We start from the raw sequence: 27562 nt of genomic DNA, 5'->3' as shown, positions 1-27562 counted from the left end.
TTTCCTTTGTGGAGACTACTTTTCCCTTAAATACCAGGTTTTTTTTGCTGGATTTCTTAATCTAATTGATAGGTATTCACCAAGTGGCATGAAATTGATGGGTAGGAAGAAGAGGTGAGAGACTGAAGGTGAAATATTAACAAGTTTTCAAACACTGTAAGAATTCTTGTAACCAGACCTTAGAAGTCCACTGAATAGATCAGTGTGCTGATTCCTAGTATTTATCTTTTCTGGAAGCAAACATAATCAAGTGTGATTATCAATGAATCAGACAGGCTATTAGGGGCTCCACCTTTGGTGACCTGGAAGACTGAGGCAGGAAGGCAAAGGAAACCAGAGGCAGAAGAGAAGAAGTAACCTTGTTCCTGATACAGAAGGGCTGATTCCTGGCCTCCACATGAATCTGGAAGAAAATAAATAAAGTTAGGCAGTCATGCTGCAATTCCTGTTTTTAAGGGGGAGTTCTGATTGCTGCTTTTGTAAGTTCATTGATGAGCTTTATGTAGTTCATTAAAACCTGGAACAATGCAACAGTGGCTGGAGAAACTGAATTTTCTTCCTTTTTTTGTCAGACTCTTACATGTTACCATTGGTTGCAGGGTTTTCTGCAAGCTTCAAGACTGAAAGTACAACTTTGTAGATGTAACTGGAAATCTGACACAATCTTTGCAGTTTTCAGCCATGATAGCATATCAGATGCTCAGTGATCAACATTTGGAGCATACTGCTCCAGAGTAAGCACTGTAGCCAAAATACAGAGAGTGGATCTAGGGTAATGGGTGCCTACAGCTACTTTTGAGTCTTTCTTTCTGTGTATTTGTAAATGAAAGGTAAGAGCTAGTGGGGATCAGAAGTGGACAGTGACAGCTCCGTTTTGTAGAGGGAAAATTATTTTAGCATTTATTTTGCGGTAACATTTTAAAAAAGTGTCAGAACCCCCTTTCCTAAGCACTGTATATGTAAATTTTAAAAGCATGGTTTCTTTTAGATTCACCTGCTAGAGGTTTTCATTTCCTGAATGCTGCCTCATTAATATTTTTCCAAGGAAGTTAAATACAGTTAAATAAATGAAGTTAAACATAAACCTACTGAGAGCTGACTTTGACTATCTCTTACCGTTTTTGGGGGTTTTTTTGTGGGTTTTCATGATGCACATATTGGAACTACCGATCTGCAGTACTTTGTTCAGACTATTTTTCCTCCTACCCGTGAGAAACAAAGTACGAACTTGTGATGTAAATAAATAGGGGACTTTCTGCATCCAATTAAATTAAAACTGTGCACTACTATCACTGTATGCATTTAGTTGCAAGGGTAGGCTCAGACCAGCTTGTGTCATTTCCAGCAGGCGCAGAAGAACTATGGTCAGACTCTTTGGAGAGGTGTGTGAGGGCGGGAATTGAGTAGTATGAGACTGGTGGTTGTGCATGTGCTGCTGTGTTTTGTATGGACCTAATTGCAGCTAGGGGACAGATGCAAGAAACTGAACTTGGAGCTGCAGCTGCCTCACTGCGATGCTACAGGTTTATAAGCTTAAAAACAAGGGGGGTTTTTGGGGGGTTTTTTTGAACTATGAAATCAGATTCCTTCAGTTGGTAGAGAGTGGTGGAAACTGTTCTGCCCTATGCTATGAGGCCGTATTTCACAAAACAAGTGTTGCTGTGAAATGCTGAGGATTGCTGGTAGGTGAAGAGATAGTACCTTACAGAGGACTTCAAAACTCTACTGATGGAAACAGCACCTCCTGTGGCAGTGTCCCCTTACTCATTTCTGTCTGCTTTTTCAGCAAGTTTTTCCTGCAGCCTTTCAGGAAGGGAAATTGAAGCCAGTCTCTGCCATTTCAAGTTCCGCTTGCAGCCTTTCTTCTGGATGCTCTGCAGGTGCTTGTGGCAGGGCAGGGCAGGATGCAGCTTGCTGTGTGGCGGCAGCCTGAACAACTGAAGGACTATGGTGATCTCTAGGCTGTGCATTTCTGTTCCCCTACTTGATGGTAGAAGTCAATATTAACAAAAAACATCAACTTCCTCAAGTGACAGGCTTAAAGTATGTTTATATGTCACCTTACTTGAATTGCTTTTTATTGTCTTAATCATGAATGATTCAATATGTATCCTTACTTGCTCAGTTGAGCTCCACATGGTTCTTGAGACATTAAATAAAAGCCATGTCTTACCAGTGCACTTCAGCAGCCCATGGGTTGGGATGTACATTAGGAAATTGATTTTGAAAAATCTGCCACTGCGATTTATTGCTTACGTTGCTGACTGCAGTATTTTCTGCAAAACAAGCACCTAAATTAACTTACAAAGGGTAAGTATCAAATTTATAGTACTTCATGAGCTTAGCTGCGATGTTTGGGAAGAAGGTCGATAGAAAAATGAAGTGGAGAATGTACCTGTGATTATTCGGCAGAGTCTGGTAGTCCCACTTGTGTTCAAGTCATACAAGAACATGCATTGCTCAGCTTAAATCTCCTGAACTTGAGCCATTGGCTTAGTGAAGAAGTTTTCTGTTTAGCCTTCTTCTCACCAGAGGACATTTCCCTTCACTGTCTTTGACTACAAGACTAGTCTCTTTGTGGCTCAGTTTTCAAACACCATTCCTTTAGGGCTGAAGAGAAATTTTATATTCAGGGCTTGCAGTAATTCCTGCAGTTCTGTAGAACTGGAGTAAGCACTTCCAGACAAGAGTCTGTGATTAAAACAAAACACATTCTTCTTTATGAAAGAAGAGTTAATTTTCTGTGAAATACTAATCTTAGTTTTTTGCTTGCTTTATTCAGAATCGTGATATGTCTCATACAGTGTAATAATGTTTTCTGTTCTCACTAATTTGTGAAATGCTTGTTTAGATATTATGGGTGTGTGCATGTGTTCTTGGTAAGCACTTAATAAACTAGATTGATCTTTTTGGCACAGGCTGCATTATGTAGAACAAATTAAACCTGAAATAACAGTTGTTTCAGATTATTTTTCTGAAATTGTAATTGCATATATTCTTTTTCCTACTGACTGCTGAAATGGGTTTCCCAATAGTGTTTTATTATTCTGTTTTATTTCAACAATACATATATAGTAGTTTTGTTTCCACTCCACTGACAGACCTACAGCCTCCAGTGGTAATTCTTTACCAGCAATTTTTTGTAATTGTAATAACTATGGAACTTTGTGAAATATAGTGGAAATATTTTCCTGAAGTTTATATGCTATAAATAAGATCCCATTTCTCTTTTTTCCACCAAAAAAGAATGCAAATTCAGATTTTTAAGCAACAAATTGATTCTGAACTCTCTGCATATTAGAAAATTTCTGAATGTTGGTGTATCTAGAGTTTCTTTGACTCTTATTTCTCTTCTAGTTCCCATCTGTGTGAAGAATTCGGACATATGCTAAAATACTTATCAAGGCACTTAAACATCTTTCTGTATTTTACCGTGTGTTTATGTCCTATTTCAGCTGCGTGAGGCAAGGGTAAATTGAATTAAACCCCTATGTTGCCACCCTCAAAGGGATTTAGGAGTCTAATGGTCTGTCACATGCTCCCCTCTGCGTACTGCTGGTTGCTGCAGGACTGTAGTTGTACCCCAAGGACCAGCTTTGTTGAGCCCTCTTCAGAGGCTGAGCTACCTTGTGGTACCTGAGGTGTAGCCCTGCCCACAATTTGTCGGAATGCCTTGTAGGCACTTAGGAACTTAAGGGTAAGGTTTGTAGGCGTATTTAGACAATTAAGTATCATTTAACCATTGGCTTTGGTCAAAAAGATTTTGTTTGCTGCATTGGGGACCTAAGCTGTTGTATCCCTGCAGTAGTGCTGAGGAACTGTTAACTGACACAAGTTCTTCGTTGGATGAGATTCTGGCACAGTGATTTTATTATTTTTGCTTTATACACGTAACAAAATGAAAAAGTTATTAATGTTGTAGTTAATAACTATTTAATCATTCTCTCTTTTTAAAAAAGATGCCACGTAAAGGCTTTGAAAGAACTCAAACCTGTTAAAACAGCGTCCTTTGTAGGAGTCTTCCAAAGGATGTGAACAATAAAAGCTTGCATTAGATAAGTAAAAAGATTCTGGCCTGAGCCTTCACTGCCTGCCTCTGCCCCATCTTTTCTGGTTCCATGCTGGTGTGTTTTTACGCAAAACCAAGTATCTTTTGTGTTTAGGAAAAGGAGTAATAGAAGTGTCGGTGTTTGTTAACGTATTTGACAGACTATGGCAGCAAAAGCTATACTTTTTATATTTTGGCATGAACAATCACCCTTTTATTGGACCATTAATGCTATTTCAGAGCATCACGCTCTACCCACAGGCAATAATTTAGCAGCTGTTTATCAGGAGCTTTCATAAAGCTTTGAATAGTATTATAACATTCAGTAACCCTAACAACAGCATTTCAGAATCTGTGCCGGTTTAAATGGGATATCCCTGAATGTAGTTGTTCAGGGATGCGTGACCCACATAACCTATAAATTTGATTGGAAGTTACAGTGCTGGCATAGGCTGATGGATAGCAGATTAGAACCCTGATTAACCATGTGATTCACAGGCTGGGAATATATTGTCCTAAGAAAGATTCATCAGATGCAATCAGAATTTCAAGTAGTCAGATGAAATTCAGATGCGCTGTGTGCTCTCCCCGCCACACCCCCTACCTCCTTTCCTTGTGCTTTTCTTCTTAGGTTGCCCTCTGATATTTATTTATTTATTTATTTATTTTGTTTGTTTCCAGAGCTGAAAAATACTTCTTTGATGAATCTGTTCCTCACCCTAAAGCTGTCTGTCTGTTAGTCATCAGAAAGCAGGTCGCAGTTCAGTGAGCAGAAGAAAAGATTTTAATAGAAGCTGTGCCAAGGGCTGTAATGCATCATTTTAAGGCCCTAATTACATTACAATGACAAATATCAATGGTGACAACAGCAATAACCTACATCCTTTAATGGCTATGCTGGAAAAGGAGTTTGGGCGCTGAGCCATCAGATTAGACTTGGTTTCAAGACATAGGCTGTTAGAAGTGTGTGTGTCCACAGTATTGTTGACTGATAACTGAAGCCTAGTGGAAAGGCCTGTAAATAAATGATGCCTCTCTAAAGCCTGGTCCCGTGGGACAAAAGAGTCAAAATCAGATGACCGCAGAAGCAACCGTGTTTCCGAGGCAACTTTGGCTTTCTGTGTGAGAGGAATTGGCTGCCTGATTTTATGAAATCATACTTTTCCTTTCTCCTGCCAATTAGGTTGATCATGAAAAACCCATTGACCTGATGTCTAAGAGAAAAGAGAAGATCCTGAACTGTTTCTTAAACATAGGGTTTTAAAAATCTGTAGGAGCATAGAAATGTAAAGCAGACTTGTGTTTTATTTTGTGTTTGACTTCATACCTTATGTGAAGAAGGAGTTTTGAGGCCCCCCCCAATGGCAATAGGAGTAGGTCTACTGAGATGCTAACCTAAGACATTGGTACCTACCCCTTCACGTTTTAGGGCGGCAGGGCCAAGAACCCCCCTCTAGATAGCTTCCCTCCTCTTGTGTGCTTTGTGGTAAACAATCAAGCCGCACTGTTGCTGTGGTTTTATCCTGTACAGTTAATTACAGAAACAGTTGCAGTGTTGATGGAGAGGGTACTCTGTATTTACTAGGTGAAAATGTGTGGTTTAAAATTTTTTTGGTGCAGAACTTGAAATGTCCTTTCTATCATTTGTGCCTGTACCCACTGTTTTCCTTCATGCCTTCCTGCTGCCTGTGGTCCGCAAAGGTAGACAGTCCATGTCTCAGTCATGCTGAGCCTCTGCAGTCCACTGCTGCGCAGCTGGGCTTTTTACTTGCTGCCCAAGCACTGAAAGTGATAAAACATAACTGTACACACAGCCACAGAACTGGGGATGCTCGTTGTTAGAGGAAGTGAAGACCGTTTTAATAAGGGAATAGTGTAAACACCTGCTTCAGTTTAGCAAGGGCTTCTCGGCTTTGTTGTAGCTGGCGTAGCTTTGCCTAGCTGAGAAATGCTGCTGGGGAACATCCTGGCATCTCTTGACGCTATGGGTGAGCTCTGTTTCTTCTCTGTAGGCTGAGCTGGATGCTGTGTCCATCAGCTCACTTTCTTATGTACAGCATGAAAAGACTTGCTGTTCTGCACTCCAGTGGGATTGATTTCCAGAGGTTTATTACAGTTGTGTAACTGTTCATATTCAGTCACCTGTTTTCAGTTATTTACAGCTTTTTGGAAGATGGTTTTTAACTTAACATTTTCCAGGCTTAGAATCTGCTGGAGGTCAGTTTTTGTTTAAATACTGAGCAAATATGTTGCAACCACTTTTTGGCCTGAAGAGCAGTAGAAGAGAGACATACTTCTTCTGTTGGGAAGTGGGAAGGGAAGTGATCAAAAGAAAAACATCATAGCTGAAATAGCTTGAAATAGCTGGGTTTGAGTACCTTAATTGAGAGAAATGCCTCAAAGTGAATTGAATAAAAATATTTTTGTTGACTAAGCTATATTCTAGCTGAACTAGAATTTAGGTTTTCATGGAGAGGCTGGTGAGGTTTTATAGCCTGTGAGGAGGTCAGATAAAAAAATCTATGAATCTACATATCTTCTAAAATTACACACTGAGCTCCTGCACTGCACTTTGAGCCAGTTTTATTCTCGATTCCTAAGTGGTGCAGTGGAGGCATCCAGTTGACATAACTGTGGTGGAAGAATGGTCTTCTGCTGAGCTGGGCAAAGGCTCCCCCCAGAAGCTGCGCAGAAGGTGGGAGAGGTTGTGACAGGCATTTTAAAGATGTGTAGCAGGAGTTGTTTTGTGGCAGAGGAAAGCATCATGTGCCTTATTTTACTGAGGCACCTATGTGTGTTGTATAGCAGGTCAGAGGGGCTTCAGCAGAAATAAGGTAGCAGCACTTTGGAGTTTTCATATGGAAGAGTGTTGAAGAGCAGGACATGTAGTTTTCTCTTTGGTTTTAAGGCACTGAAGAGATTCCTTTACAAAAGAAATAACAATGTGGCTGGGACCCAAAATTGGGAAATAGCTGAATTAATGGTGCTTGAACTACTGCAGCACAGGTACTTTGCAGCTGTGCATTATATTGCGATTCCTTAATCAAATATTGTTTCTCAAGTAGTGCCATTTTGGATTGTGCAGCCTCTCTGGCTGAAGCTTATATGCATACATCTTGTTGCTCCCTGTACTGCTTTGTGTAACAAGCAGTTCATAAATCTCTGTGTCAACTCATATAGGGAACACTGCCTATTTAAAGGGGTACTTAAATTTTATGTTGTGGGATATGATATTATAGGTGCATATAGACCTTTGAAATTAGCAGGCAATTTAGCTCTGCGATGAACAGAACATATTCTCAAGTGTCCTGTAAGGGACCTGTGCTGCTGAATAAACAGAAAAGGTGTAGTAGATGAATGTAAAACATGTATTAAAATGCATAACTTTAACAAGATGAAGACTTCCATAAATAGTGAAGACCTGTGAGAAGACACTGGAACAGAGTAACATAGAAATTGCTGTATAAATATCCTTCAGGTGTTGAGATGGATTTCAGAGGGATGAAGAAACAGTATTGCAAAGTAGTGTGTGTTGAGTGTGTCACAGCACGCACAAGGGGGCATAGTGACTTCCACATGTACCTTTACCTCTAGCATACCATGTCTTCTGGTTATGTAGCTGTGTAACTGTGATATTCCTTGAACCTGTATTTACTTTACATGTGGTTCTGACTTTTACTGCTAGTTCTGAGCCTTTCTGTTTTATAGGTTCTTTTTTACATGTTTGCAATGTAAAAGACAGCATAGCAAAAAGGCTGGAAAGAAGGAAGCCTAAATTGCACAAGTTTATATGCCTTTGTCATACATAGTGACTTTGCAAGAGAAAGAGCATTCTCTACTACCATATAATAAGGAACTGTTCCTGATTACAATTTATTATAAGAAAGTTATGATTTATCGTAAGAAAGTGTATGTGGCTTTAAATATCCTGTTTCTGCAGCTGTAATTCTTGTGTTCTCTCTCCAAATCTCCTCCATCTCTATTGAGATTCACAGATTAAATACATAGAATAAGAATTGATCTCCAGTATGGAAATAAAGCATTGTACATTAGTTATTTCTGATCACAGTTACAACATGAAAGTAACTATTAACCTCAGGTTTGATAACAGTATAAATAGGATATAAGACTTTCTAAAATACATGGTAGAATAATTATCGGTGAAGTTGTGTATTTTGTTGCTAATGTTCTCATGATATGCAGTGTTAGTAAAGAAGTAGCTGGTTTATTTGTTCCCTTTGTTTACAGTGGCATTGCTGTAATTTGAAATAAGCCTTCTTCTTGCATCTTAGGAGAGAATAGTTCGATACACAGTGTTTTGTTTATCTTTTTTGTTAACATCTCCTGCATATTTTTTTCTTTAAATATCTTCAATTGCATAATCAGATGTAACTTTTCTTTGTGTCAGTTCTGAACTCTGTTTTATATGGAAAATATTTTAGCCAGAAATTACTAGCTTCCTAAGTATTGTTGATTGGTGTCCAAATACTTCTGTTATTTTGCTAATCTGTCCTGGCCAGAGGATAACTAGAGATGAAAAAAACCATACAAATATATCTTCTGTGTTCATTGGTGACAATCGCATCTGAGAGTATATATAATTGAACTTCTTTCTTCTTGTGACTTGCAGGCAGAAATCGTCAAGAGGCTGAATGCTATATGTGCACAAGTCATTCCTTTCCTGTCCCAAGAGGTAGGTAGTAGTTCTTACTGGTGCTGATCTAAACGATTGCCTCGTTGTATCTGTTACAGAAGTGGGGCTTTGTGTTGAGACTGTTTCCGTATGAATCTCTTGGTGCTTGTAGATGACTTTGCACTGGTCTGTTCTCACTGTAACTTCACTATCTTCTCCAAGTCCATCATAATATCATTTAAACACATTTATGAAATGGAAGATGTTGTAATGTGCTAAGCTAAGTTTTAGTTGTTTAAATATTTTGCTCTCTTGTACAATGCAGTTTTTCTCACAATTATGACTTCGTTGGTCTGAAATCAGAGGACAGCTTGCAAAAACGCTAGAAAGGCATGATTTGTGCTACATTCTTGGCAGCGGTCATTAAAGTTCAGCAGAAACTTCTCTTTTCGTATAGCAAGTAGTGGTGTTCAACACAGTAGGCATACAAATGCATCTTTTTTTCTGCCTTTTTTAGCTCTGCATTCCAGATTACTTATTACCTTAAATCCTTTTATGTTTTCTGTGTATTTTGGGGAATATAGACAGAAGATTGAAACCCTCTGTGAGCTAATTTCTCTAAGTACTAATTTTCTTCAAATTATGATTTGCTGGTATTATCTTGAGAGCATTGTAGATACTTTGAGGGGCACTGGGATTTGGGGGAGTTAGTAGGAGCTAGCAAGGGAACCTTGGAGCCACAGGCACATGTGTAGTAAAATGAAAGCATGGTTCATGAAAGGAGACCTCAGGTGCATAACAGCTTTCCCTGCCCACCCCACTGGAGGAAAGGGCTGGAGACTGGGGTCTGCTGGTACAGGCTGGCATGCATCTATTTAATGCATGGTTTCATTTCAGTAGAATCAGTAGCTGAGCAGTCAAAGCTGGAATGTGTATTCCTCTGTGTTGCATCTGTAAAACATCATGCCTGAGAATACACTCCCACCTTTTCAGTTGTTCCATAAAATGCCATTGTTTTTCAAGAGAGCTGCTCATCCTGCTGCAGATGAGAGGCTGTGTACTCAGTATTGGCATTCAGCTAACACACTGCGTGTGTGCACGCGCGTGTGCATCTGTGTGTGTTTGAAATGAGAAAAACACTATCAAAACTAGAGCCTGACAATGTTCATGAGTGCCGCTGTACTCTCTGCTTATAAAGATGGATTTGTGGAAACTAAATGATGTGTAACGATCAAGTTACATTGCTGGGGGACCAGAATTCAAGTCCTGCATGGATCTAAAATGCGTTTATGGGGTTTTATTTGCTGTGCAGGAATAGCACAGCATACAAAAACGAGGTGTAAAGCTGATTCATACTCATGCTAAAGTGAGCACTAAAATGACGTAATTTTGAAACAAAGGCAGGGGTGAGTACTTGGCAGGCAAGGCTGTGATCGTGGCGAAGACATGGCATCAGCATTTCCACAACAGAGACATCTTCTCTAGAGTATGTGGTACTATGTTTAGAAACTCTGTACCAGTATACTACTGCTGGTACTGGTACTGCTATTTTCAGCTGAAATGCTAAACAAGACCTTATTACCGTACACAAATAAGTCACACTGCTCTGCTGGCTCTGATTCCACAAACACAGCCCTTGTGCTTTCTTGGAGTAGGTGTTTCTTGCCAATTAGACAAGCAAAAGGATTACATGGGCTTAGAGTACATTTGAAGAAAGATGCGTTTGATTCACAGTGACTGATAGGTTTTGGCCTTTGATTTCCAAAATCCTAGCCTCCGCCCTGTCTACATGCTCATATGGAATTGAGAAAAAGACAAAAAAGGCTGTAGATTTTTGAGCTTTGATGTTAATGGCGTCCCACTCAGGTGAGCATGGGCTCTCTCCTTTTTCTGTGCTCCCTGTGTATGGTGCTTTTCTGTCCCTGGAGCTAAATCTTTCTGGAGTCATTGTTCTGAAAGCTGGTATTTTAAGTCCCTGCCTTAGAAGGAGAAGGCACTGTGCACGTTGCACACTGTAGTTCATTCTTTTCTTCCACTGAGGACAATTGCCCATGTGGTGTTCACATGCTGAAACTTGTGAACTATGAGCCAAAGGCTGTGATTGCTGTTTAACAACCTCCTGGCCATCAAGCCAGGCATGGAGAGCACTTTTAAAGTAATTCTGGACTTAGCCATTGCAGTAGCTTGTCACTAATACATTAGTTATAAGAAATATCTAAGTAGACAACTAAGGTGATCCAGATTTTAGATTTACAAAATGATGTTGTCCACTTCTGTCATGGGTACAGTACCACCCAGTGAGGGCTGAAGTGCACCAGTGCCAGTGTACTTAATGATAGTTATTTACTTTGTTAGGCTTTAGATCAGAGCTTTGAATTAAGCGGGTTTAGATCTGCAAACAGGCTCTTGTACAGCTTCTGTGCTAGTGAGCTTCTGCTTTCTAAGTCTGTGGCCCATAAAGCTTTTTTCACCTATTTGCACATCTCGTTTACCAAGTCTTCCAACTCCTCCTCTGTGCATGTTGCATGGTGTCAAAACTCTTTGGGCTATAGAGGAGATGGAGGTGTCAAAAAATTCACAACTTTAGCATATTTATGCATTGTCAAAAACAAAAGGGAGCACTTGCAAAAAGAAGCATATTGAGTGGAGCATTCATCTTGAATGGAGGCAAGTATGCTTTGTAGTTCACCTAGCAAGAGGGGGGAGAGAGGGACTAGACAGCAAAGGGGTTGAAAGGAGAAGCACAATAAACTTTTCACGTCTCTTGACAGTGCCACGGATGGTGATAGTTTTCTTGACAGTGCCACTGATAGTGATAGTTTTCATATTAGTGTTAGGAATATATTGGTAACTGAGCTCTGTTAGTAGAAAGACTTATTTAAATCAATTTATATTGGCATGTGCTGGTGAAGCAAAAGAGAACTGATCTCCAGATTTGAGTATTCTGCTAGTCTTGGTTTCTATCTAATTTGTGCCTTTAAAAAGTGAATGTCTTAATGCATATCTCTTTATTTCATTATCTAGATTAATAGAGAATTGAATTGCAGCATGCTTTTGCTGTTTATGCATTTTGCATACAGTCTAACTGTGGAGTAGTGGCTGAAAAATGTGATCAGTCTCCTTTGTATTGTGCCTGAGGGAAAAATGAACAAAATACAGTGGTTACATGCACTGATGGCAACATTATTGCCTCATAATAGCACCAGGTTAACTTGTCTTATTGCTTGTTAACTTTGTAAGGAATCAATGGCTTGCAATAACTCACTTAGAAGTACAAAATCATGGCCAAAATCACTAGAGATCTTGTGAAAAGGATGCAATTATAATGTATCACCCTACTGTGTACTAGTGTCTGCTTTGTTTCAGGGGGCAATCCAGTAAAGTATTTCAGAAATTCTCTGGGCTTCAGTCAGTTTTACTGTGCTGTCCATCATCTAAGCATATACAGAAAATAAAGCTCCTAACCTGCCTAAATACAGCCAAGTCATACCTTGTTTTTATATTGACTCTGAGTTAGGCAGACTGTAAAAAACACCACCAAGAAATACGAGCTTCCCATTTTGATAGAAGAGAGTGACTTTGTGGTTGAGGCATGAGATGGACTTCAGGGGCAACATGTGTTCAATTTCTGCTGCGGTTGCAGGCTTCCTGCATTGCAACAGTCATTTTCTGCCTCCCTGTGATGTTGTGAGACACTAGTGTGCTCAAAGTAGTCTGTGTTGCGTAAGGTGAAGGGGTGCCTGCAACATTGTAGGTAAATACTTGGAGGTTGTTAGCACTCATTTAACTTAGTTTTGATCTGCTGCAGCTGGTATAGATTGATGTTTGTATCATCAAATGTTACAATTAATTTTGGGTCTAAAGGCATAGATCATGCCTCTGCTAATTTATGCTTCTCAATTGAATTTACCAGTTGCAGTACAGTGTGAGACTTGCACAACCCTGTGTCTTGAGTTGGGGCTGGTTCCTGTGTCATCAAGGTGGGGTGTGTGGCTGGCTGCAACCTGCGACTGTCACGGGACCCTCTAGGCTATAGAGGGCTGAATGACCTCCTGTGCTGGATAGTGGGTTTTTTTTCAGTGTGGCTGGAGATACTCATGTATTGCAGTTACTGTCTTTTGAGTAAATATTGATTGTGTTTATATTCATGAGATGCATACAAGCTGGCTGATTTACAGCTAATGATCTAGTTGTGGCAACCTGGAGCTCACCACAACCTGCAAAAGTTGCTCGAGAAGCCAGACAAATGTTCACGGCATTGGCCTCTGTCAACTTTCATGCCACACTGCAAGCATTACGTAGGCTGGAGGAGGCTGTAATAAACTTTTTCGGAAGGTGTACTATCCTTTCCAACTGCCAGTGAAGTAGCTAATAACAAGCTAAAAGGATTGCTCTTTAATAGGGATCTTCAGTTCCATGTGCACAGTAAGGTGGTCAAATAGACTTAGAAGTACAATCAAATGCCAAGTACTGGCATACATACATAAACCCAAACATACAAAAAGGAAGAGCTATATCCAGTCTTTCCTTTCAAACACTTTAATATTAGTTGATGGTTTTCCTTCTACAAGATAGATATGGGGCATAATGTGCTTGCCCTTCTGTGTACATATATTCCCTAGAGGTGCTTCTAAAGTTCAGTAAATTTGGATGAAGAGTGTGAGGTCTGTTATACAGAAGCAGAGCAGGAGTCCTTATATGCTGTTCAAAAGGAAGTAGTTGTTGGTTTGAGACGTGGGAGGCTGAGAAGTCAAAAGTTATTTTCTTCCATTTTAGACTTGCCGCAGACTAGAGATGAAGCAGTAAATACAAGGAAGCTGTCAGGTATCTGTAATCCTTCTACCAAGGAAGGCATCTCATTAGCAATTTATGCATATCTTGCTAATAATGTTATGTTTTTATAAAGTGGTTATTTTGTCTTGTCTGAGTTACAGTGCCTGGATGCAGTGACCCTGCTGGGCCCTTTTAGTTTTCTAAGCCTGTGCTGTAATCCACAGTAAATACGTGATTGCTGTTTAGTTTTCACCAGTGTTTTTGGTGTGGCCTTGTTTCATTTATGCTGTCTCGAGATCAGGCTTTTCAGAATGGCACTGCTGCAGTTCATAAGCAAGACCTGGTCTGTACTCCTTCTAAACCGATAATATGCCAACAAAATAGTATGAATAAAACACAGGAGAGCCCGCTTGCTTCTTCAAGTTCAGTGAGTTTTGCTTTGGGTGTCATTGTTGGTGCTGGAGACAGGCTTGAATTGGGCATTTTAAACACCAGCATCTCTTATGCTAGGGGAATTTCAGCCCCTTGGTTGCTGTTAGCACAGCTGCCCTGTCAATGGGAGCTGTGGGGAGCTCTGACATGGTATAAAAGGCCCAGGTATTTTCCACGGTGCTGCAATGCCTGTGCAGGAGCCAAGGCTAGGTGACAAGACAGTGTGGTGAAACAAGGTAATGGTGGAAAAGCCTACATTCTTGTGGTCTCTGTTGCTGCTACCTATCATGAGACGAGGTGATTTTCCAACACAAGGCAAGTGCAGACACACTGCTTATTACAGAAATCAAAAAGGGTTGAAGAGAAGAGACAGGGCAGAAGTTAAAAAGAGGAAACGATACTAGTCTGTATGACAGGCAGGGCAGGGTATTGAGTTCATTGCTCTGGACTGTTAAATGCAATGCAAAATACTGTTTTCCCCTAACTGAAGGAAAGGGTCTGTCATTTGCTTGCCTGCACAGAGGAAGGCTAGCATTAAATATGTGTGAAAGCTGCAACTCTGTGTCTATATTTGGTTGGGAAAAAAAATAACCCTTTTTTTATTGTTGTTGGTTTTACTTGGCTGTAAATCGCTGTGTAAGGCTAGTGTGTGGTGCTCGGTTTTAACATAATGCTGCTTGTAACCGGTGTGCTGGCCAGTGAGGGCATGCAAGCATGTGCTAGGTGCTGGAGCCATCTGTCCTTGGGTGCCTGCATGGGCTGGGCAACCCGCCAGCCACTGTCCCGCTCGGTGGGCCCCTCAGATCCCTTTGTTTCACGTTGCAGTGGGTCCCAGGAGCCCTGTCGGGCTCCTTCTCTGCCTGCAGAGATCTCCACCCGTCACTGGAGCTGCTGTTGGTAATGTGGAGCCCCGTGCCCGCCTGGGGTTTAGAAAGGCTTGGGGCAGGCGCTGGGCTCTTCACACCCTGCACAGCCCTCCACCTCGCTGCAGGGTGACTGCTTTCCTCTGTCTTTATGCATTGGAATGTGTGGCTCGTGCCTGTGACTTGCAGTAGCCTTGGGGTCACGTGGGGCAGGCCCGCTGTGGGGTGTCCTGGAGCTGAGTGGGGAGTCTGCTGCGTTGCTGCAAGGAGGTGGAAGTGATGGAGGGGCTAATTACAGGCCATCTATTTTGGATCTTCACATGCTATGCCTCTGAAGATTAACTCAATGTTAAAGCAGCGAGCAACAGGAGAGTTTTAATTGTCTCTACTGTACATAATTTAGGTTCAGTATTAGAAGGCCCATGGGTTTTCTCGACTCTGAAGGCTTGATCCGAAACCTATTAGAATCAATGAAAGATGCCTTGTGTGGCTGCTTAGGGAATTTCTGTCTTACAGTGCTTTCCAGCAGAAATCTTAAAGTGAGATTTTGGTACTCTACCCCTTCACCTTCTCTTCCCCTCACCTGGGAATGAAATCGTGTTTTTCCCAAGTACTCCTGAGAGCCATTCTTTGTACGTTTGCTGTAAAGGAAAGGAAAACATTCTACTCTTGTTGAGTTGACTTATTTTTCCAAAACCCAGATGAAAATTGGAGTAATTTCTACAATAACTTTGATGTTTTCAGGCCAGCTTTCTGTATGTCCCTCAGAAGTTTTTTCTTCTGCCTGTGGCCCTGGGAACAGGATTTAAGTAAATGGGTGTTGGAATTGAATGCTCATATACACAAATCAAGAGCTAGGTCCCTCTCCTTGCCTCAGTGCAAAAAGCATTGGCTAGGAAACAGTAGGAAAGCAAAGATGACTGTTAAATTCTCAGTAGATGATTATTTTTATTTTTGTTAAAATAATTTTAATGATTTGGGTTTGGTGAGCTTTTTTGGATGACTTGGTCAAAAATGCTGTGACCCATTTTTTCGTGTGGCTTTTACACCAGAAAACAGTGGTGTAATTTTTATGATCACCCTGTTGCAACATAGAGCCATGTGTCACCAGGCTTTCAGCTACATATTCAATGAAACTGTACCTGCCCTTAACATGGGATGACCTGGAGATGATAACACATAGTCTAGAACTTGAAGGTTGAGTATCATAATTTCCTTTTTACTGGTTATCTGTGATGGTGATACACCACTGCATTTTTTTATTTTTTATTTTCTTAATGGCAAAACCACATTTGCTTATATTCAGCCTGCCTGTTGTTCTTTACATTGTCTGCTTATAAGTGATAGATTTGGTTTACATTAGCACTGTAACTTTACAACACTGAACGGGACTGCTGTGATTCTGGGTGCAGCAGTATGTTATTTACTCTCCTGGCATTTCCTTCATTTAATTCTTTGTTTAAAAACAAACAAACCTTAAAACCATTTTCTTCCTTCCAGGAGTGTATCTAAATTACCACCTCCATTATTTGCATTTATCCATTTTTTGTAGTCACGGTCAGCATTTCTTATAGGTAGATTTTTTAGATTTGCTTTTTTTTACCTTGAGGGCTTTTATGAGAGAGAGTTTATAAGTGAAAATGCCATTTTAGTTTGTGTGTTGCACTAAGAACCATCAAAGCTGAGACTGCCAAGCTCCCGAGATAGCAGAGCCCTTACTTATGGCCCCCTTTCCCAGCAGGGCTCAGGGTGCTGCCTGGGGAGTCTTTCTGATGCTCTTCACCGACTCTTGTGTTGGAGGAAGTCTTGAGGATTTGGGTCCCCATCTTATTTTATGCAGCTCTCTGCCTCTGGTAAGGAAGTATGGGAGGTGTTCTGTACCTCTGCTCTGCTCTGTCCATATACACAGCCATGGAGGACAAACTGGAGGCTTTAAAGAGACCCTCTCAGCCCTTTCCTTAAACTTCGTGCCAAAGAACATCTGGACGCTGGTTTCAATACAGAGCTGATGTTTCATTGTTACAGTTTCAGCACCTCCTGAGTTAGGCAAGAGCTTGCTCCTCCATGTTCAACCTGTGGCTATAAATCAAAAGATGACTCGCTCCCAGTGCAGATCACATAACCTACTTGCAGTTCTCCCTGACCCCTCCTTGCACCACTTTGTTGCCTGTGTGATCCTGATCGTGCGAGTCTGCCTGTGCAGACAAATTTGCCACCAGTGGAGCTCTGGACAGGCACAGATCTCGTTGAAAGATGAGGACATTCTTTTATTTGTAGCTGATGTTTTCAAATAAATATCAGTCAATTTTCAGCATACAGCAATTTTGAATTTACTGCAGGAATGCAGTATCACTCAAACTGAGATAATGTAACCACTGAAGCTTGTAAACTGTGTTGTTAATTAGACCATGTGTTTTTGATGGACTTTTTAAAGCTATTGAAATTTACGTGTTGGGGCTTGAAATAATTAGTTCTCTTCACGTGTTTGACAGAATTGTGAATGGCATTTTAAATTTCTTTCTTACGGTTGAGCTGCTTTGAAATGTACCTAGAAGGAGAATCTGTATATCCTTCAGTGATGTGGGTGCCATGTGCTTGTTGAAAATAGATACCAATAGATACTTTTTCAGTATGCTGCGCTTTTTTCTTTTTTTTTTTTAATCAGAAAGTTTCCATGGCTGTATGGAAAGTGGCTTGCATTTTGGCATGTAAATTCCAGAGCACAGTGTGCTGAAGAACAAAAGGAACACAGTTCCTCGTTTAGCCAGGTTGTAAAATAGCTGTTTGGGGAGCAAAGATGTAATTCCTGGCAAGTAATGGCATAAAAAAATCCTTGCCTTAACTGATACTCTTGGAGATTGACACAGAATGTGTCTGTCTGTTAAGAGAACAGTTATTTGAAGCCCTGCATGTGTTTGAAAAACAAAGGAAAAAGATAAAAGGAAGAATCTGTGTGTAATAATTTAGAAAACAAATAAATTTATTCTGTTTCTGATCTTCATTTATAGCACCAGCAACAAGTGGTGCAGGCTGTGGAGCGTGCCAAGCAAGTGACCATGGCAGAACTGAACGCAATCATTGGGGTATGTGGTCTTTCCATTTTAGCTCTAATAGTGTTTGTAAATAGCTTTTCTTTTCCTTCTTTCTTGTATGAACTCATTTCTGTCAGTGGGCAAAAGTTGTGGGTAGTGGTGAAGTTCTTTTCACCTGCAGACTTTTGCTTGCACTGTGCTGAGAGGACTGGTGGGGTGATTAATGTCTGTGTTGTACCACTTCCTGAAGCTGGGTCAGTATCTGGGTTTTTTTTGTTGCCCTTTTAAAGTAACTTGGCTTCCTTTGCATACCATGTGCCAGTCTGCTTCTGCAGCCAGTGTAGCAGGTAGCCTTTGTACCACACACTGTGCTTTAGGAGGTTTTTTCCTGTCCCTTGATGCCCATGGCTTTTTCTGGTGGTTCAAGACTCTAACATGCACCACACTTTTTATTGTTACATTTAAAAATCCTTGTTACTTTTTAACAAAAAACCTCAACAAAACAACCAAAATTGATGGCGAAAGGACTCATCATCAGTGTACTGATAGGTGCCCTGCTCCTAGTCATCTGGAAATACAGGTGTGTGGAGCCTTTCTTGTAAAAGCTTTGATGCTAGCAGTATTAGCCCGGTATAGCAGTCCTGTGAGATTTTATGGGTGTAGACAGCCACAGTGTTTACATTTTACAGCTGGAGAGGAAAGGCATAACAACAAAACCCGTGGCTGTTCACACTACATAAAATAAAGGTGAGAAGTCATTGCTTAATAGCACATTATTCACATGTATAATTATGCAGCTGGTGCAAGCAGTTGTTTAAGTTATTCTAATGAAGACACTACAACTGTACTTCCCATCTTCTGCACCCTCCCAAATGCTTTTTCTTTTGTGTATAGATTATACATGAAAGTCTTTTCCTTTTTTTTATTCAGTGTATCAAACACACTTTGAAATGCTAATTATTCCATTTACTTTCATTAAAATTCAAATTGCTGAGTGAAGATGTGGATAAGGGTCGCCAAATAATCAATCTGAAGTGAAGATATTGCTTCAATTATGCCTCTGTCTTTTAACAAGGAAATCGGGACTCTCTGATCATTGCTGATGGTAGTGTAGAGCAGCGGTCTGATTGTAGCTTGTTTTTAATAGGCTGTTTCTAACTCTATTTTGTATCCCTCTGACCACAACAAAACACTGGTAGTCAATTAGAAGATATAAATGGAAAAGAGTAACCTTTTTTTCCTCTGAAGTGCCTGTTAGAAGGAAGGGGGTGAATCAGAGCGAGTCTTGTAGAATCATGAATAACATTTGTTGTACGTCTTTTACGCTCCAGTGAGGAGAGTGGGAGATAAATAATTTCCCAATTAGTTTTCATTACCTAACTAAAAATATTGCCTTCTATTAACATTTTTTGCATAAAGTGAGTAGCTAAAGGTTGGCTTCTTTGTTACAAAAGTTTTTATACGTGTTTGCTGCATGTGCGTATGTAGCATATGTGTATATGTGTGTGCACGTACCGTTTTGTGTATGAATACTTCAGAATCTACTTGTGTACATTTTTGCCATTCACCTTTGTATGTATTAGGGAGACTGCAAAAAGCAATTTGCTTTATAGTAAAGAGTAAGTTGATGTAAAACTTGTGATGTTATGGACACTGGCTATTGCAGTCATTATTTAAGCTTATCCTGTGCTTTCATGAATCACTAAACCACACAGAATAAATATAAACAGACTGGACACTTGTCTGGGAACCTGGCAGTAACTTCTGTTGGTCTTCCCCCACCAGACGAGTAAATTTTCTGTTTCATTTGTTGCTATCTGATTTTATCTCTCCAAGTCAGCTGAAATTCTGTTGCCTGAGATTTTCATATCTGAATTTTAGTTTTGTGCATTAAAAATAGACAGCTCCCACCTCCCTCACAAGACTTTTACCTCACTCTATTGACTTTTTCACTCTCCTGTTTTGTGTTAGGAAATGCTGTTTAGCCCTCTCTGCAGCTTTAGAGAAATTAGAACAATACGGACTGAAAATTTTGTGTTCATCAGGTTTAGAGAGAAGTAATCTAATCCAATCTTTTAGGAGATGAATTTTAAAAAATTGAATAAATAGGATAGCAAGTTATCAAAAAAGCTTAAGTTCTAGTTGCATGAACACCCACAATATTATGTCTGCACTTAGATTTGAAGTCTGAAAATGTAGCATGGGACAAAAAAAAATGCTTTCCATACTTTCTAAAGTGAAATACCAATAAAAATAAAACAAAGAGCATAGTTAGGAGCCATGTTTTTTCTCTATCTCTAGTTCTGTTGTGTTCTTAAAAACTTCTTTTTATTACCCATTGAGCTGTGTACCAGATGAAAACAGAAGCAGTATCTGAGCTGTTGAAGTACAACCGTAGGTTAAGTTTCACTGTGCTTGGGGGGGACCCTATTCAGTTCACCTCATTCATGTTAAACCCCTTTGGTTTGAACGGAAGAATTCTGGGCTTGAGTTTAAGATGGATTTTGCCAGAATGGAGGATGGCACAAGAGAAGAATTGAATGTGCACAAATCATGTCTCTCTTTGTGTTTCACATGTATATATTTTTGTTTGAATGTGCTCTGATTTAATGGAATCTGATGAAGCATCTTTTAACTTTGCAATATTATTCTAGCTTCATTGGTAAATGAACCTAATCACTGATCCATGCCGTTTAAATGCAAAATACTGAAGTGAGCCTGGAACCTGGAGAGACTGCTTGTTCTCCTGACAATAAACTAGTTGTGTTTAATGGAATGAAACACAGTTATAATGACTTCTTTCACAGGTCATGTTCAGTTTAAAACTGTTGACGGGCTGAAACAAGTTAAATATCATCTATCTTCTTCAGGAGAGATGCAGGGAGAAAGACTAAACCAAACCTAGGTATCATAAGCATGCTTCAGGAGGGCTGTAAATCTGCAGGCATCCAGTCCCTGCATCTGGTGTTCACCATGGACGGTACAGTACAGCATTCTTGCTCGGAGCAATTTGTAGTGCACATCCAGAGCTCCTTTCCAGTCTGGGTGTATTGGGAGCAGTGTGATGTATCCAGTTGAATCTTGTCCTGTGTCGTAGCTGCCGTGTTTTTAAATTAGAATCTTCAAGATCACACTGTTGGAACAACACACAAATTGTAGCCTTAAATCAGTAATACAATCTGATTAGGAGTGATGTTTTCATTTCCTGTATTATTAAATTGAGTCGTCTAGCTCTCTTAAAATGTTTTTGGGTTGTTGTTGTTTTATTTTTAATCCATTATACTACATAATCGGAACATGCTGTGTGAATGTGGTTACGTTTTAATAAGGGAACCAGGGAATTAACTTGTAATTTTATAAGAATTGTATCAAAGTCTCCCCCCCTCCCCCATTTAAAGTAGTCAGTTTTCAACTGCAGTTGGGTAGTAAGGCAGAAATGGAGGCTACTGCTTGTGTGTCTGTTTATCATACAGAGAGATAAATGTACCAAAAACTTAAGAACAGGTATGTGATGGTGTTCAAAGAAAATGCAGTTTAGCACAAGAAATGCTGAACCTCAATTTTTAGCAGTGACATTTTAATGATAGGAAGTCTGCAAAATTATTTGCCATCAATTGTGAAGGCAATAACAAGCCTTGGTGGTTTTTCACACCCTCTGTGTTAAGTGCTTTCAGAATGACAGCGTAAACTGTGTTGGAGAACTCCAAGGAAGTAAAACTGATTAAAATGTTCATGCTTGAATGGTGCTGATGGAATAGTTCATTTGGACTTTCTCTACCTCCTGCAGCTCAAGCTGAAATATTAAAATTCAGTGGATTTAAATCTCTCTTCCCTCAGCTCAGGAAAAAAACATTACATTTTAATAGGTTTTAAACTCATAATTCATTGGTTTGGAGCAGCACTATTAAATCTATTTAAATATTACTTGTATTACTAAGGAAATGATTTAAATTATTTTTTCTTTACCATTCTATACATCTAAGTGAAAAAAAAAAAAAGGCTTTGGTTTAATTTTTAAGCATTTTGTTTTATTATGTCACTTTTACTGTCTTTTTAAAGAATAAGCAAATGACAGTTACTGGAAGAAAGGACTCCTGTATTGTCACATGTAATCATCGAGCTGTAAAGTTCCTTCTTAAGTACACTGCTTGTCACAATTTCTACCCATTTTGAGGCTGAGGTGCTTGTTTGACCCATCTCTAAAGATTGCTTTCAAGCGAGTAGTCCATTTTACAGCTGTGGAGAACAATGCTTGTTTAAAAAATAACAGTATGCCATTGCAGGTGCATAAACCTTTGAAAGTGGTGCGGTGTGGCTAAGTGCACACAATTCATAGTAAGAACTTGGCATCAGTGCATGCTGTTATTGCTGCGGTGCCAGTGGTCCAGGGCTCCATCCGCCAAATCCTCAGGTGCTTTTTTTGCATTGGTGCTTAATGTGCAGAGGCATCTTCCATTCCTCACAGACGGTGGGTTGTTTCTGCCTCTTGTGTGTTCTTGTGCTGTGAGGAAGAGCGAGGGGTTTTCAGTTGAGCCAGTGCTGCTGGGGGGAAATGTTTTGATTCCAGTTTGGCAAAGTCATTCCTGGTAAGTGTATGTGTTCAGAAACAGGAGGTTCAGGGAGGATGGGGAAGGGCGGTAGAATGAGCAAGTGTGTTGTAGCACTGGGGCAATAGTCACTTGTCTCTCTGGCCCTTCTGTATTGCTTGTTCAAAGGAGTATTAAGTGGTGGTTGAAGCTTACAATGCTGTTGTTGGCCACCTGCTGTATGTTGTACACAGGTTGTTACAGTGGGAAGCAGCAGAGGAGCTTGACTTAATGGGTGCATGCTTTGAGTTGTGTTTAATTGTGTACCCTGAAGAAATGTTGAAATTCACTCCTCCCCATTTAATTACTCTTGTTTTTTGTTTGTATATGGAAGGTATGTGATGATATGGCCCTGCAAATTTTTTGATGCTACCTAGTCCCTGAAATTCAATTGTGGGAGGAATTGTAGATACAGAAAGCTTTTGGGTGAGCACTGTTGGTTTTGAATTACTCATCTGAAGTCTGGCTAGCTTAAAGACACCTGGTTTTTTGAGGGGCAAAGAGGTATTTTTTCCAGGATTTTTCTTCTTCTCCCCTTATTCCCAGGTGCCAAGTTCAGGGAGAGCCTTGCAGGTGAGACTTAATTTAAATAAATCTCTTCCATATGCAGCATTATCCTGATTTAAAGAAGCTGAAAATGAGGCACAGAATCTTTTTAGGGATTTTTGAGGTAATTAATTAGAATGTAAATAATTCTAGGTTCCATATTTCCTGAAAAAAAAAGCTCTGAGGACAGTTTTTAAATACTGTTGCTACACTTGGAATGGGCTGCCACTGTTGTCATCTTTTACTTGTATTTTCAGTAGCTGTGGTAGCTCCTGAATTTATATTGGTCTATCACTATATGAGCAGTCAGTAATGTTGCAGTGTGAAGTGCAGACCACTTACTACATCTCACTGCCAATATGCTGATGCCAGAGGCCGTGCTTGTTATGCTTAAATAAGTGCATATGACATGAGTGTTACGGCTCACATATTGTATCTGATCAGGCAGAGAGCTGACTTCTGCCTCTGTGTTTCTCAAGGTTTTCTGGATCCTGGCACCAAAGCTATGTGACCACTGTTTCTTTTTTTGAATTACAATTAATCAGTATGGGTATGAGGAGTCATACAGAGAATTTTCTTCATGCTCTTGAACATATACAATATTTTATTTATGACATTTTTATATGCTCTCACTTCACACACAGTAGAAAGGGGAAGACACTTGGCAAGGTGATCCGTACTCCAGTGTATGGAAGCTCTCTCCAGCCAAATACAGATTTGCCATACTCCATTAGACTTTTGGTCTGTTATGTGTTATATATTACCTTGGGTAATGTCCTTATACTGGTGCTTTGGAAAAGAAGAAAGAGTGTATAAAGGATCTGTTTGCTATTGAAGCAAAGAAGGCAGGGGTTTCCCAGGAATACTTCACTGCAAAATCAGTGGTGTTTGTGTATTCAGTAGAGATGCGGCCCATTTAAAATATGTGCCCTTACTGTACAATATAGCCTCAAGACAGTTATTATTGTGTCATGGTTTCATACCACAGAGTTCTGTTATCACCCCTAAAGAGGTTTGTATATTTGTCATCCAGGCTTCTTCCCAACCATACGTTGTAGGCTGTTGCCTAAAGCTGTGAATGAGGACCAGGACTCCGTACAGTGCATCAGTTAAGCCTTTGCTTTTCTTCGGGTATTTGGGTAGTTCTTTTGGTGTCTTCAACACATAGACACTGAAGTACTGCATAGGGAAAGTATTTCCACATGTTAAGTTTATCCATGAAGGAGGAATTTGAAAGGTCTTAAATCTGTAAGTTGTCTGATATTGCAGAATGTTTGACTCCTGTTAGTGAGACAGTTCTTGCTTATTGTTTGGTGAATATTTCACAGACACTTCCTTAGTTTATGAAACATTGATGAACTTACTGCAGTAATGTTTCTGAAGCAAGGGAGTACCGCTTTCCCTGTTCTACCTTTGGAAGAGACTAAGCCAAAGAGAATAAGTGGTCCTTCCACAATCTCAGGGCTGCTTCTTAAATCGAGGTGATTTGATCCTTGTCAAGGCCTCCCTTTATCAAAGCTGCTGTAACTGGGGAACTGTGCTAAGGCAAAAGAAATTGCTTTTAAGTTTCAATTATTTCACTAATGGGCACTATATTAGAGAGATAGAACACTACATGTCTCAATGGAATCTGCTTGGAGAGAGATAATCCATGTCCTAACACCTAACATTGACTTATGCGAAGACGCTGCTTACCACCTAGAAGAGCAGGCATTGCAGTGCTCTGCACAGGACAAGAGCTGCACCAGAAATGGCAGTCTTCAAAGATGCAGAGTGGGTTGGAAAGAATGGATCAATCCAAGCAACCCAGGTTTTCATCCCAAGCAAAGACAATTTGCTGAAATCCAACACAGCGCATGTGTCTGTGTGTTATAAGCACGACGAAACACTGTTAGCACTTACAGTTATGAAGCCTGTGCTTCTCAGTAATTGCTGTCCAGATATTTCACTTGCTAAGGACTGACTTCAAAAGTTAACACACATCTCTTTCGTGCTAGCACTACATGGCTCTTAAACTATTCCTGTGAGGAAGCTTGGAGGTATTATAGTTGCCACATTAAAAGCTCTGGTGATAGAATTGCTTATGGATATAGCAACTCAGATCTCTCTGTAATTAGTGTTACTTAGTTTTTGTTCTAGCTTTTATCGTTTGATTCATTATATATGTTAGATGGTCATTTTTTCACTTTTCAGTCATGTTTACATAGCCCAGGATTTCAGAAACTTTTATGTGAGGACCCTAGAAGAAGGTTATTTAGGACTCTGCTGGGAAAAGCATAGGTATCGGTCTCATTTTCTAGTTCTAAAGAAAAGGACCAAGATTCACAAGGGTACAAGTGGAACAGCGTTTTCCTACTGTCAGTCCAGAGGATAGAAGATTTCTTCCCAGTGTCCATGTGTAGGACATGAGTGGAACACTTGGTAAATAAGGTATTTCAACCAGTGTGCATCTCTCTATCCAGAGCTGATTTTTGCCATCTCTTCATCTGTAACAGAAGACACTCAGCTGCTGCCGTTGTTACTCTTTTCTTTACCTTGTTTTTTGTGAAAAGGTTTTGAAGTGGAGGTGTGGTATGTGTGGCACATTTCATACCACTGGCCTCTGTATGGTAAGACCTTGAGCTTACTTGCATTTGGTGCTTTCTGCTGTCTCTTGCAGGAGATGCAGTTTTTTGTTTCCTTAGCTAGTGTTTGATGAGGCGGGGGCGGGGAGGAAGGAAGAAGAGAGCCTAAGTGGCATGACGTATGCAAACATTTCTGCCCTTTATTAAATGATAATAGAAAGTGGTTTGAAAAAGCCTAGTTCTTCCTCCCTCCACCCCCAGTGGAGAGGAATCCTGCAGGCAGAATGCAGCACTACTGAACTCCAAGATTCTGGGGGAAGGTGCGCTTGAACTTTTGCAGGGGAGTAGGCTTTTCCTTTATTAAACTGCTGGCCTTTTTTACCACAGATCTTTTATTTGCTGGTGTGTTGTATTAATTTTTTGTTACTTTTGTCCTCTATCTATGCTGTTTCACTGAGTGAAAAATAGTCATAAGGGGGGAAGGGAGGACAAATGGTAAAAAATGTATCCTGACAGATGTTCCTATATATATGATTAAGAACGGAAATGTGCTCTGCATATATTGCCTTTCATCCCAGAATATGATTCAAGACATGACTTTTTGTTCCTAGATTGGTTAAAAAGATCTTTGAAGCAATTTGTACAGTATGATTCTGATAGTTTCTTTGTTACTTATGTAGGTGTTCTAAATGCTCCCCTTCTGATTAATGACAGCTATTGATTTTTCTCCTTGCCCCCATAGTTTTCTCAGTGGAGCTTGCTTTCCTTGTGTAGAATCAGCATCCTCAAAGGCAGATTCTCAGAGAGCAAGAAGCTTGGCATTTGCTTTTCTTTAAAGTTTTTTATGTTATTACTGGTCTCCTTATTCTCTCCCTTTTTTGTTATTTTTCATTCTTTTTCCTAGATTTTGTCTATCCTGTGCATTCATTCCCCATTGTGAACAGAAACACTGGTTGCGTGTTGTAGCAGATCAGCTCTGACTTGAGTGTTTAAAGTTCCCGCCAATATCTGATACCTTTCTGTCACACTGGGCACATTCATTTGCACAATGATCACTCTCCTTTAGAAGAATAAGGATAGCAGGTTGCTACACCCTATACAACCTTACCAAAGTCTCTTCATGGAAAACCAGCCATGGTATACATGCATATAGTTCCAGGACCATTCTACTGGAGGAATGACCTGCATGACTCTCTTTGTAAGCTGTTTTGCTGTGTTGCATCTTAACATCAGAAAAGCCTCTTTTGTAATGGTGTGCCAGCAGAGCAAGAACTCTACAAAGGAATTACAAACAGTGCATGTTATGCCAGAGGTGAAAGCACGCATGACAGATAAAAATTCATGTCGTCCTAAGCACACTCATAAGTGTGTGTGCCAAAAGACTTCTTTTTCTAGCTGGTCGTTAAACCATTGACACTGATAATTGTGTATTCTTGAGCCACTGCTTTAATATCTTTATTTTCTCTTCATCTTGTTTTATCTGTATGCTGTCTCACTAATGATATACTCTGAGCCATCAATGACTTCACCTAAGAAATTTCAAACAAACAGTGAAGGTATTTTATCCAGATTTTTGAGGTCCCCTCCCAGCAATACTGCAGGTGTGGGTAATGCAGGTATGTGTGTAGCTACAAAATATCTTTTTGAGACATTAGTTTGTTAACATTAGAAATGTCTTCAGGTTAGAGGACTATGTTCAGGTTGTTTCAATAATGGCTGTGAACTTTCCAGGTCTGTAAGAGGAAAAATGGTAGATTATTGTGCGCAGAGCTGCTTGGAAAGTATCCACTAAAAACTTGAACCTTTTCCAGGAAAATGGGCTTTGAATGTGCTGACTATAACAAGACAGCATTAGAAGGTAATTTGTTAGTGGGTTTATTATCACATTTTGCTTTAAATTTGATCTCTTAAGTTGCGTTGGGGAAAAAAATCATGTTAAGCATCAATATTTAGTTGAAAATATTAGTGATACTAAGATAAGAATCTTTTGCAAAGCTTTTTTACCCTTTGTTTAGATGTGGCTTTGGAGTTACTTTACTCCTTACTATTGACTGCCTAGAGGAATATACAGAAAATTATAAAAAA

The 27562-nt window shown here is 39.9% G+C and overlaps 1 protein-coding gene across 3 annotated transcripts in view; it reads left to right on the top strand.

The window, feature by feature from the left end:
* LOC119141579 (transducin-like enhancer protein 4) overlaps nt 1-27562 on the top strand; it is a 98201-nt gene that overhangs the window by 23344 nt on the left and 47295 nt on the right. For all 3 annotated transcript variants that reach the window (XM_037374034.1, XM_037374032.1, XM_037374033.1), the window contains exons 5-6: nt 8679-8741; nt 17758-17832. In XM_037374034.1, coding sequence (XP_037229931.1) covers nt 8679-8741; nt 17758-17832 — 138 coding nt within the window. The remainder of the gene's footprint in view (nt 1-8678; nt 8742-17757; nt 17833-27562) is intronic.

This window comes from Falco rusticolus, chromosome Z (assembly GCF_015220075.1).
Source record: "Falco rusticolus isolate bFalRus1 chromosome Z, bFalRus1.pri, whole genome shotgun sequence".
Lineage (NCBI taxonomy): Eukaryota > Metazoa > Chordata > Aves > Falconiformes > Falconidae > Falco > Falco rusticolus.
The sequence above is the reverse complement of the archived record's forward strand: the minus strand, read 5'-3'. Positions and strand labels throughout refer to the sequence as shown.